Here is a 13,112-nt window from a genome sequence, read left to right on the forward strand (position 1 = left end):
ATGCTCTACAGAGACCTGACCAGGGCAGGATAAATGTGGCAGCCATCAGGACAGAGGGCTAGGGACTGAGGCTGAGATCCCACGTGGCCAGCCCTGCTCTGGGGGAGATTCCTCTACCTCTCCCTGAGCTGTGGTTCAGGGCTGACCCAGCCCATCACTGCAGGAGGCAAGGGGAGGATCGAGTGCACCCAGGGCTGGAGCTGTTCCACCATCACTGGCTGCACCCCAGGGGAGGAGGGGTGCTTCCTCCCCAGGGCTGGCCAGCACCTCCAGGTAGCCTGACTCACCTTCTCTCCCTCTTTCATTCTCTCTTTCATGCACTTTCTCTTTTCCTCCGCCTTCCTCCGCTGCCCCTGTCTGAGAGGGAGGGGCAGGAGATGGCCCAGGAGAGAATGTGGAGACCCCACTGGGGTCTGCTTGGATGCCTCCCCCAGCACCCTGAGAAAAGCCAGCATGGGGAGCTGGGCTTCCCAGGAAGGGTGAACAGTGCTTTCCTTTTTTCTTTTTTACTTTCAAAACAAAGAGTCCTACTCCTGTCTCATCCTCCGCTTGGCCAATCCCCAGCCTCTTTGGAGGGAACAGAGGCTGGGAGAGCCAGCGGCCCTGCATCTGTTTCCGGCCCAGGCCAGAGAACTTGGGCAGGTCTATGGGGTCTGGGCCTTGAGGAGCTATAGAGAGGCGCCAAGGAGGCAGAGCTTTGTCTGCACTTAGGGTCCCCAGGTCTGGGGAGGATTTGCACACCCACTCCTGGGGCAAAGGGACTTGCCAAATTAACCCTGTGTGCTTTGCATTCTGGGCACTGCTGAGGAAGGGGGTCTTGTGCTCCCAGGGTCCAGCCTCCCCAGCCCAAGAAGCTGGGGGACAGAATGGGCCATGATGGAAAGAGGAGGGGAGACTGGCATGGAGGTGCTGGGGGTAGAAGGACAGAAGGGTAGAAGGATCTGAAAAGACAGCAGAAAAGGCCAAGAAGCAAACCCTGGAACCCTGCCCTGCTTAGGGGTGAGGAATGGTCTGACCTTTGGGCTCTGCATGGAATTTTACCAGAACAATTTCTAAATCGTCCTTTCCATCACCCAGTGAGATGGGACCCAGGCTTCCTTGTGGGACAAGAACCCAGGTTGTAGCTGCTCACTCTGAACATTTCTCCCCATTTTCTGGATCCCAGCCAGCCTGGGGCTTGCTCTGGTCAGGTGGCCACAGCTGTCCACTGCTCATGGCTTCTGGGCATATCTGCCCCATACTTGTCCCAGTGCCTCTTTGTGCCACTTGACTGTGTCCTTTTCAGAGCCCTCCCTTGGGAGCCCTCTCCACCCTTCTCATTTTGGGGACCAGCCTCTGGGAACCAGATGGAACCAGTGTGATCTGAGGGGTTTGCAGAAGTTCCCTGCCCAGATCTCCCTGGGCAGTGAATTTAGCCCCAAATTCACACTTCTAGTGAGCTCTTGTCATGTGCCCAGCACTGTACATGTATTGCCTATTATCTCATTTAGTCCTGCTAACAACACAAGGAGATAAGGATTAAAATTATCCTGATTTAACTAGGGAAGAGTTTAATTCTCCTGCCCAAAGTCACTTGTGGGCAGGTTAGTGGCCAGCTGGCAGGTGCTTCGAGGCCCCCTCCCCTCCGCTGCTCCCCATCATGTGTCCTGGAACCCTTCCACCCTGACAGCTGGCCAAGAATAAGACCCTGGCTAGGAGAGGGGGCGACACAGGGGAGAGAGGAGGCCGAGCAGGTCTCAGAAGTGTCTTCAAAGCCTGGCCACAGCCTCTTCCCTATCCTGCCTCATGCTAAGCCCGATTCCAGCATAACCAGCTTCCTTCCAGCTCCCAGGCCTTCCGTGGGTATAGGCTCTTCCCTCAAGAGACAGGTAGAATCAGCCAGCCAAGTGTGTCACAAAACAAAATGCAAAAGTCACCTCCCCAAACTCCCTGTCTCTGCACTTGACACATGCACACATAACCCTTGACATCAGAGTCCCCAGGGCCTGGCAAAAGTGTTGGTGTTGGCCATAAGGGTCTTAGCCTTTCAGGTAAACTCAGGAAACACCTGGATCAGAACAAGAGCCCTCAGGGGCTGGCCGGTTAGCCCAGCTGGCTAGAGCATAGCCTGGTAATACCAAGGTCAAGGGTTCAGATCCCCATGCCGACCAGCTGCCAAAAAAAAAAAAGAACAAGGGTCCTCTTAGCCAACCCAAGAGGAAGAGGATGAACCTCCACGCTGTGGGTGCTGGCCCGGCTCACCTCAGGCACTCTGCCTCCCTGGTCGCCTTGGAACCCTTTGCCCTTCCTTTCTCCTGGCAACCCTTCCCCCCCAGAGCAGGTGTCTGTAGGATCCAGCTGCCTGGAGGGAGCCCCAGAGTCCCGGGTATGTTTCCTTGCCCAGAGTTCCTGGCCCCTCTTCAGAAGAGCTTGGCAGTGCTCCCAAAGTACCCCAGGGCAGAAACCAAGCAGGTAGGCCAGGCACTGTCCTCTGCATCCCTGGGAGGCCAGTGGATGGGGCAGGCTGGGAGCCAAGAGGTGGCGCGGGGTGACCATCTACACTCCAGGTCTGTTTCTGCATCAGTAAGACGGAGGAGATTATTGCTGCCCAGGATCATGGGGTTTGTTGGGAGGATCTAGTGGAGCATACAAAGGGGTATCAGAAAGTGGGATGCAAGTGAAAGGCCACCCTACCTGGCTTTGGATGGGAACACAGGCTGGCCCTCTTTGCTGGTCTCCAGTCCCGGGGGCTGAGGTCACATGGGCTTTCTGCACAGCACTCGGGCCATCTTTCCTCCTTCCCTGTGTCTCTGGCCCCCTCACCCCCTGCTCCCTGTCTACTCTCATCTCCCTGAACCCTCCCAGGGGTGAGCCTGAAGCCACCTCCTAGCCACCATGTCACCTGGGTGAGGGGAGGGTCACAGGGCTCGAGGGAGGAGGCAGGTGGTCCAGAGCCACCGCTGTGGACTTGAGCTTGTCCCAGTTAGACTGAGCAGGACAGAGTCAAAGAGCCCTGCTTGCCGCCCCACCGAGCACATGCCAGGCACTGCGTGAGGATTCCTCGTGGCCTCTATGCTGAGGAATTCACAGCATGGAGTCCTGCCTCAGCTGACAGGAGGCCTCCTGGCCAGGTGGTGAGGACTTGGGCTCAGGCTCTGCTGCGGCACCTATGGCTGAGCATTGACTCTCAGTCTTCCCATCTGTAAAGTGAGGTGGTCAGGGTCCCCATCTCTCAACATTAATGGACATGAGGCCTACGCCTAGGCTGGCCAGTGACAAGGGCACAGAAAATGGAGCCAGGATTCTTGCTGAGCTTCTTGTCCCCACTCCCCTCCCCACAGGCCCCTGCTGCTTGGAAGCCCGTCCTCCTCCTCTCTGGCTCAGAACACTGCCCTGGAGCTATGTGCGCTGGGTGGGCATTTGGACATTTCTTTAAACAATTGGTGGTGGGTGGAGCTGCTGGCACCAAGCAGCTGCCCCCAGTCCCCACATTTGCCCTGTTGGGGAGAAGCAGATTTGGAGTGCACTGCTCCGGGGCTGGGCCTGCCCCAGGAAAGTGGCCTGTAACACCCGGTCCCTGCGCTGCCCAGGAGGAGGGGGACTGGGAAGCAGATGGGGAGAGCAGAGGAGGCCCCCTCCCCACCCTGGCAGCATGCCCTTCTGCCCACCATCTGGGCAGCAGGCTGTCCTCTCCCCCTCCCGGGTACTGCTGCAAACTGCATTCCTGGCATAGCCCGGGGGAGGCCCTCCCCCTTCTCACTGGGGCCGGGGCAGAGCTGGGTGGGGAGAAGCACGAGAGCTTCAGCCAAACTCAGCCCAACCTGCATCGGCTTCCTGGGACCCAGCCTATTGCGCAGGTTTTTGAATCACCAAAAGACCTGCACCCCAACCCCCAACAAGCTGCCTCTCTAGAGCAGTTTCTGAGCATATTCTCACGGCCATCCACGCACCCCGGCTTTAGCTGGGTGGCTTGAGTGCTGGATATGCTCTCTTTGAGCATCAGTTTCCACAGTTACAAAATGAGGCTTTACTATTGTGAGGGTAGCCATGGGAGCCCCCGATGCCCAGGCACTGGAGGCGTGATCAGTGGCCTGTTCCCCCTCCTTTTCCCCATCCAACCTCCCAGAGAGGCCACAGACTTTGCCAATGCCTACCCTGTGTCCCCCAAGCCTTAGGAAGTAAGGGATGGGAGGGGCCAGGGACAGAATCAGCTGGGAGGAAAAGAGCCATTTGTGTGGGAAGGCCCAGAGGCCAAGGGGACCTTGGCCAGGTAGAGTAGGAGGTGAAGGTCACCTGGAGTCCTTCCCATCTCACTGGGTCCCGAGCAGTCCTCCCCTGCTATCCTCCTTTCTCAAAACCAGTTTCCAGCCAGCTGCCGTGTTGGAATTGACCAGCAAGGGAGAGTCATTGAAGCAATCAGCACCCATCTGAGACTTTCTCCTTTAGTGATTAGGACTGGAGGAGAACCTAGAAAGGACACTCTGTCAGTGGGTAGAACATCTAAATCAAAGTCAGAGCATACAGGGTGAATGTCCCAGTTCTTGGGAAATTGTGTGGAGGCTGCTATAAGCTGAGGGAAGGGAGAAAGGAGGTTCCCACTCCAGGACCAAACAAACCCATCTCAAGAGTATTCTCATCCATAAAAAGGGGTCAAGGTCAGCAGCCTGGATTTCTGTACTTACGTGGAAGGCTCACTTTACTTCCCCTGGAAGAGCGGGACTAAGGCTCCGGTGGTAAAATTATAGGTGTTAGCCTTTGATGACTGAGGAGAATGTTTGCAGGGGAGAGAGTGAGGCCCTCTTGGGGTTCCTCCAGGGTAGTCCTTCAGCCCCAGTGCAAAGTGGCCCTCCCTGGGCTGCCATACGGAGATGCAGTGTGAGCTAGACACAGAGCTGGGGTGCAAGGCCCTCCAATGCCACAGGCAGACAGAGGCATCCTTGGAACTGACTCTAGATGCCAGCCTGCCATTTGTACAGGTGGCCAGGGCCCGCTGGTCTACCCAGGAAATAGCCAAAATTATATCCAGATGTCAAATGGGCAACAGGATGTCAAATGACAGACCCCTGTGTTAGTAGGCTCTGTTCCTGCCATACTTGCAAACACCTCTTTGGCAACCTAACCCCAGCTTTCCATACCTGCTCTGTCCTTCTGTTCTGTCTCCTTCACAATTGGGTGTGAGATTTAGGCTGGAGTCCCTGCTTGCCACTCACATAAACATTTCTTCTTATGTCTCAGTGGAATTAAACTTATAAATTCTATGCTGTTTTCTGCTTGCTTTGCCATATAAGGGCAAAATGGATCAATAGGTAAAAATTTGCCCAAACCACTGCTAGGCTGAGAGAGAAACCTGGTTGGCCACAACCCTGTGCTACAGCTAGAAATGTTCATTGTCTAAGGTAGCTAAGTCTGAATTAAGTGTACAAATGAAACACAGGCATGGGGGTGACATGTGTAACATGCAAAAGTGGAACCTATAAAAATCTGGGGTCTCATTCGAGGTAAATGGTGATAAATTAAGGAAGCATATTGTCATCTTTAGAGCAACAACTGGGGGAAAAATACAAAAAGGCATTGCCAAAAAAACAATAGAGAAGATTATATAGAATATTTTTAAATTCTTAATGCAAAGAAGACAAGAAAGGAAGAACAGAGGAGGCAAATAGAAAACAGCAAGAGAGGGCTGGCCGGTAAGGTCACTTGGTTAGAGTGTGCTGCTGATAACACCAAGATCAGGGCTTCAGATCCCCCTACTGGCCAGTCGCCAAAAAAAAAAGAGAGAGAGAGAGAGAGAGAGAGAGAGAGAGAGAGAGAGAGAGAGAGAGAAGAGCAAGAGGATAGACTTACTCTAACATTAAATGTAAATAGACTAAACACTCCAATTAAAAGGCAGAGATTATCTGACTAGATAAAAAGTAAAACCTAACTATATGCTGTCTGCAAGAGATGCACTTTAAATGTAAAGACATATACAGGTTGAAAGTAAGAGTGGAAAAAGACTGTGCAAACATCAAGTTTCAGGAAGCTGGTGTGGTTCTATTAATATCAAAGTGGACTTCAGGAAAAGGAGTATTACCAGGGACCAAAATGGCTATTTCCCAATGGTAAAGAGGCCACCTCACCACGAAGACATACTTGGGCAGCCTTGGGCAAGTTCCTCAGCCTCAGTTTCCCCACCTGCAAAATGACAATAATTATAGTACCTGCCTAGTATGGTGAGGGTCAAATGATTCAATACATGTAATGTGTTAGAACCATGCTTGGCACACAACAAATGCTCTGTGTTAGCTCTTTGTGTTACTGCAGTTGGGACAAAGCCTCAAGCTCTCACCATGACCCTGGCCCAGCTTTTTCTGAGGTGGGGCTCTGCAGGCTGCTGCAAGATAAGGTGTAAACACAAGCTGCTAGCTGGTTTCTCCAGTTCTTTTTCCTGGTGATGGTGGTGCAGGGACGTGTGTGTGTGTGTGCGCGTGTGCACGTGTCTGCATGTGTATGTTTAGAGACCTAGGACAGACAAATGGAAGGAATGAGACAGCATACATCTAATGAACCCATTTGCTGCTAGACCCAAGGAATGAGGTCAAGGAGACTGGGGTCAGAAGGGACCAGCAACTAGGCAGGTTTATGATCGCCTATTTAACTGGTGCCAGGGTGGGTTGGCTCTGGGCAGATCTGGGTCGTCTTCCAGCCTGAGAAGCAGGAAGTGACCTCTACTGCTGCAGGAAGGCAGCCAGCACCTGGGACCTGCCAAATTCACATGGCAGGAGCCATAACCTTCCTTGGGCCTTTCCCCCTGGTTACAAGCACAGAGTGAATGCTCAGTGACCTTGCCTGCTTGCTCCAGTCCCCCTATGCCCCTGCTCCAAGGCTGATGGTGAGACTAGCTTCACCTCCAGAGGGACTGGGAGCACATGAAGGTTGGTTCCTGGGAGGCCTGCTGGGGCTGAGCCAGCTTTGATGAGGAGGCCTGGGCAGGGACGAGATTCCAGCCAGTGCCACAGGAAAGCAGGCTTTCGGAATCCCTGTTGGCTCTTTCTCCCAGGCTTTTGTGTGTTCTTCCTCCACTTACAGCTCCTGATCCTCTTCTTTCCTGCCTGTCACTGCTACCCTGCCTGCCTGCAATGGCCGCCTGTCTCCCCTGTACTGGAGATTAATTAAGCCCCCACTGTATGCCACACTCCATGCTCACTCTGATTGTGGGTGCTGGGGTGGGGCCCACCAGCTTCACAGATGAGAGAAATGGGGGCCCCCAAAAGGTAAGGACACCTGCTCAGGATCTCACAGCTGACTGTTGGCAGAGGCAAACTTTGAAGGTGGTCTGCTGACTCCAAGTTCATTGTGCTTTACTGTTTTGGGTCCAGATTAATCTTCTTCAGTACACAGACTCATCAGAAATCTTCACAGGCTTCCCATTGCCTAGAGCTGTGGCCTCTAAACTTTTTTGATCTTGCATCCCTATGAGTAAAACTTTTTGAGCACATTCTCCATTATATGTCCATTTGAATGATCTATAATAGTTTTGCATGTGCTGATGTAGTCTTTTATTCTGTGCATTAGAACACATACATTCAAATGTGGTTTAGAGATGAGATAAATATACCACAAATAGAAAGAGGGGCTCTAATTTCTCCCTGCCTCAGGGGATCAGCCTGTGAGTACCTCTGGGGTACACATAGTCCCTGCCTTGGACACAACTGGCCTGGAGGATGAAGCATCATTCCTGGGCCTGATACAGGGTGTTCTGTTTTCTAAAGTCCTCAGTGGATTTCTTCCTGCTATCCACAGAGCAGTGTCAGGGAACCAAATAGACCACAGTCGTTCTCAACTCCACATCTACGCCCATGATCTCCCTCCTCTCTTCCCTCTCCCCCTTGCCAAATCCTCCATGTTGTGTGAGCTCCAACCCAACCCCAGATCTTCTGCAAAGCCCTCCTTACCTACCCTGGACCCGGGTATTTGTACCAAACATTCTGCCTCTGGATCTCAGCCTGCCTTGTATCACCACTAAACCAGCTTGCTTAGCATGCCTCATCTTGCTGAGCACTTACTGCAGGTACCATTATCACCACTTTCATTTTATAACTGGAGAAACAGAGGCTCAGAGAAGTCATGTAATTTTCCCAAGGTCACATAGTAAGTGGTGGAACCAGGATTTGTACCCTGGCCTAACCCCAGATTCTGAACTCTGATTAAGCACTAAGCTATACAAAGCAAAGATGATCTCCCACATTCCCATTGATTCTTCCTAGCACCTGGCATAGAAATAAAATAAATACACACATACATATATGTATTATGTACACACACATATACATATATATATAATGTTAAACAGATTGTTGAATAAATGATTGTTTGAATGGATGAGTGAAAGAATTATCCAGGGCAACACCAAGGAGAAAGTCTGTGGTGGAAGGGAAAGGGTCTACTTCATTCTTGATACAGAATGTACTGTCTCCTGTACCTAAAGAGTCCTGATTAAGACTTTAGGCATGGCTGAATCTGGGTGTTCACATATCATCACCAGAAATCTGTCTCTCTAGCTCTCGGCTTGAGCTAGCTGAATCCTCAGGAAGGCTCTACCTACAACTCCAGGCTCACCCTGACAACTTAGCAACTGCAGCAGGAAGAGAAGGTGCCTGATGGTTCATTGCACCGGCTTAGGTCACGGGCCTGTTGTGAATCCTATGGCTGAGGCCATGGGGCTGTGATGAGCAGCTCGGTCAGTTCCGGGTCACTGAAGCAGGAGGGTGGGTAGCCCCACACAGACCACAGGAGGGGGTGGAGTGGGAATGGGACACTGTAACCAGGAGATGGGAGAATGAATGTAGGAGGGCATGAATATCAAGTGCTGACTTTGTCTCTTGCAGGACCTGGTAGACTGGAAGAAGCCTCTCCTGTGGCAGGTGGGCCACTTGGGAGAGAAGTATGATGAATGGGTCCACCAGCCAGTCACCAGGCCCATCCGCCTCTTCCACTCAGACCTCATCGAGGCTCTCTCCAAGACTGTCTGGTGAGCCCTGCTCCAAGCCTGTGGTGGGTTGTCCCTCTCTCTTGATGATGCCAATCAGATATGGAAGGGAAAGAAACAACTGCATCCCTCCCCAGAGCCCAGGCCTGTGCTGTAAGCTCTTGGGGAGGGTGGAACATACCATAAGCATAATCCATTCCTCTGCACGATTTTGTCCACCAAATGGGGGACAACCTGACATGTAGCCAGAAACCACTTTGAATGTCACCCCTGCTCTATTCCATACTCTTATGAGGGTTTTCCAGCCTCTAATGCCCATGGGAAGGATTTTGCCTGCAGTTAACTCCTCTGCCACAAGACATCAGCACCTGTCCAGCAGCACAGAGTCAGTAGCCACGGGGACACAGTTCTTTTCTGCCAATAACATCTCAGAGACAGGGGCAGATGGACTCACACCCTCTCTCCTCTTTCCTCTTCCCCTGCCCCCTACACCAGTGTCCCTTTGGCCCCAGGTCTCCATATACTTTCTGCATGTGCTTTGGTGTTATCTTGTCCCCTCTAATCGAGATGTGTGTCTCTAGAGAAGCTGGACCCTGTCGAGCCCCTGTGCGTGTATCTCTCACATCCTGATGGTCCTCCTGCAGGTACAGTGTCCCCATCATCTGGGTGCCCCTGATGCTGTATCTCAGCTGGTCCTACTATCGAATCCTCGCCCAGGGCAATGTCCGACTCTTCACGTCATTCACAACAGGTAACACCAGGTTCCTTCCTGACTTGCTCCCATGGATTCTGGAGGCAGGAGACCTCTCCCCAGTCCTGACTTTCTGAGAACACAGGACCCAAAACCACATCACAGACATTTTTAAGTGAAGCCCGTTTGTAGAAATAGTCTTCCAAAGAAAAATTTTGTCAGACTCCTCCCACCCCGCAAATGGATACAAGAACCAGCAACACATCAGCAGAAACTAAATGAAATGATTTCATCAGGTGGCACATCAATAAAGAGGTGGAGGGCTTCTTGCTGAATCTAATTCCAGAAAATGTATGACCTGGGATTCTTTGTCAAGAAACTAAATGAAATCAATTCATCAGATGGTATGGCCGAGAGCTGGACTTGGACTGATCCATGAATAGCACAGGTTAGCAGAGAAAGATCTGGGAGTATCCTAGTGTGTCTCCAAGGCAAAGTACCATGCAGCAGAACCCCAGACTGGGAATAACAACCCACTCACCTCTACTGAGCACTTATCATGTGCCAGGACATACGCTAGGCCACGTGCTTTCCAGGGACTGTCTCATTTAACCATCCAGGCAAAATGGTTACCATGAGAAAGGTACTATCATTATCCCCTTTTAGAGTTGAGAAAATGGAGCCTCAAGGATGTCAAGCAAGTGATTCATGGTCACATGGTGAGCATGTGGATACCAGATGCCCCCCAGCTTCTAGTAGTGGGGCAGGGGACAGTGGGGCACCTCACTGTCTACCTTGGGCCTCCAGGTGCATGCCACCTGCCCAAGTGGTCTGTCCCGGCACAGCCTGCCTCAGGGAGTGCCAGAGTAATGTGACTCTTAGGGGGCTTCCCTCTCTTGATCACACCCCACTTTCCTGACTCCTGGCCTTCTGAGCCCCACTCGCTCTCCCAGGTGCGTCTCCTCTTTCCCACCCTCCCAGGCTTCTCTCCTACCCACTTCTCCTGGGAGCAGCCAGTCAAGGGCCTGAATTGCTTAGATGAGAGAAGCCATAGCCACGGCAGCATTGGGAGTTTCTGTTTATCCACCTCACCCAGGAAGGGGCAGGGGATGAGCATGCTGCGGAAAGCACCCCCTCAACCCAGTCCAGAACTGTGCCTGATCGCTGAGGGTCACCACGTGTGCCCCATGAGCCAAGGTTACCCTTTTCTGCCCACGCTGAATAGCTCAGGCACAGCACAGGGCTTGTTGCTCAGAAGGCCTGCTCTCTGAATCGCCCACTGTCCACCCAGAGCTGCCCTAACAATCACCAACAGTGGCAGGGCTGCCAGCGCTGGCGGCTGGAGGGGGCAGGGGATGCTGAAGCTTTGGCCCAGGTCCCTCTGCTGGATTCCTCCAGAGATGCCACTCAGTGCCAGCTCCAGCTGGATGGACAGACAAGGGTGATGCTGGGGTGAGGAGGCGGGCAGAGGCTTGACCTATAGGAGGGGACTTTTCTGCACAGCAGGGAGGGTGATTTGAGGGTTCCATCGGCACCACATGCCTCTGCAGACAGCTAAAATGTGCCTGTCTAATAAAGGTCCAGTGTAGAGAGCTAGTAAACCTGTGACTGTGATGCCAATTATGGTGGCATGAGAGATACGCCCCCACATGCCTCCCTCGTCCCACAGCTGGTCTTGCAAGGCACAAGCCACAGATAGAGAACATAAGCACCCACAAGGCAAGGCGAGGGAAGACTCGGTGGGGTCCCAGTGCAGCTGCTGGACAAAGGACGGGCTGGAACAATGCAGGAGAGTCAGGGTGCCAGGGGGCAGTGGGAGCTGGATGGAGACACCAGTTCCCAGCTGAAATTCCCAGATGCACATGTGAAAATGCTATGAAAAGCCAGTGGTGTTCTGCAAATTCAGGAGGGCCCCAGAGCAGTTCCTGGGAGCCTGTATGAGTGCCGAGTGGCATCCTAGAGGAGGATGCCAGCCTCTAATGGGATGGTGTTGTGGGAGCCCCAGCAAAGGTCAAGACCAAAGTCTGTGGCCAGGGAATGCTCCTGTATGTCCAGTCCTTTCCCTGCCGACAGAAGAGCTGGGCAGCAAGGAAAGGCACTGCAGCTCTGAGTCGGGGGAGAGGCAGGATGCTGAGAAACTCTTCCACCCTCAACCAGGGACCCTCTAGAGCTCTGCAAGGAGAATCGAGGGGAGAACTGCTATTGGAACACAGATGTATTTTGACTCATTATGTTTAGAAATTATAGTAGCTATTTGTTAAATATCAGGAGTATTATATTATTAGAATAAGTACTCATATAACACAATAAAACATTGAACTTTCAGAAAGAGAACAGACCGATAGTTACTACAGGTGGAAAATGGGGAGGGAGAGAGAGGGTTAGGGAGTATTTGGGTAAGGGACACAAAAAGTAATTACGATTTGCAATGATAAACATGCTAATAACTCTGATTTGATCATCACATACTGTACACAAACACTGATAGTCAACTGTACTCCGTAAATATGTATAATCAAAAATAAAGAAATATACATATGTAACATTCATACTCACCATAGAATCACGTATTAGATGACCTGCCTCCTAACAAGAGCTCTTCACGATGGCAGGATATTTTACTCCTGAGAAAACTATAACACATCATTAATGCAGAGCTAGGATCTGAACCTAAGTTTACAAATCCAAAGCCCATGCTCTCTGCACTTCACCAGAGTGTTCTGAAGGACCCCAGAGGCGTCAGGGTGTCCCTACAAGCAGGGCCTCTCACCAACCAGAGCAGCCCAGCCCCAGCCCAGTGGCCCCGTGCAGTCAAAGCCAGCAGAGCTGTCAGGCAAGCCTCTTGTGCCAAATGTGGACTTGGCAGGCCCACTGATGAGAGGGGTCAAACCAGTTTAAAACCTGGATGGGGACAGACGGAGCCTTTAGAGGTTGCATCTTGGCTGCATCACATGTTAGTTCCCAGGTGAGGTTGAAAAATCTTTTCATTGCACAGAGATTTGTTTAGAACCCTGTGTCGGAATGGGGCTCAGCCTGGAACATGGCCCAAAGAGCTGGAGGGCCACCTGCCCCTCCTTGCCTTCTTGGGCTTTCTCCCTTCCTCAGCAGCCATCTATGGCCATCTGTCCTGGGCCTGCCCACAGCATGCATGTGGCTTGGGCCCTTCAGAAGGACTTCCATAACTGAACCCGAAGCCGCCTGCCTCTGGGCCTGGTTCTGCCCTTAGAGCAGCACAGAGTAAACCTTACCCATGTCAGCCCTTCAGAGAGGTTTTCTTTCACCTGCTCTTCTCCTAACAAGTCTCAGAGCACCTGCTCTGTTAAGCACTGGAAGAGCCAGACCCTGCCCATGGGGAACAAATGAGCAAAACGGCAGCCACAGATTAGCATGTAAAGGGTGATGTCAGGGTGGGGGTGGCAGAGCAGGAGCCATGAACCTAACCTGGGCAGGGGTGAGGGGAGCGGCACAGGCTTC

The 13,112-nt window shown here is 52.2% G+C and overlaps 1 protein-coding gene across 1 annotated transcript in view; it reads left to right on the forward strand.

Annotated features, from left to right (window-relative positions):
* The window catches only part of FA2H (fatty acid 2-hydroxylase), a 55,057-nt gene that overhangs the window by 34,615 nt on the left and 7,330 nt on the right, over positions 1–13,112 (forward strand). The window contains exons 3-4 of the mRNA XM_063113198.1: positions 8,847–8,989; positions 9,592–9,698. Of these exons, the coding sequence (XP_062969268.1) occupies positions 8,847–8,989; positions 9,592–9,698 (250 nt within the window). The remainder of the gene's footprint in view (positions 1–8,846; positions 8,990–9,591; positions 9,699–13,112) is intronic.

Source organism: Cynocephalus volans, chromosome 10, assembly GCF_027409185.1.
Source record: "Cynocephalus volans isolate mCynVol1 chromosome 10, mCynVol1.pri, whole genome shotgun sequence".
Classification (NCBI taxonomy): Eukaryota; Metazoa; Chordata; class Mammalia; order Dermoptera; family Cynocephalidae; genus Cynocephalus; species Cynocephalus volans.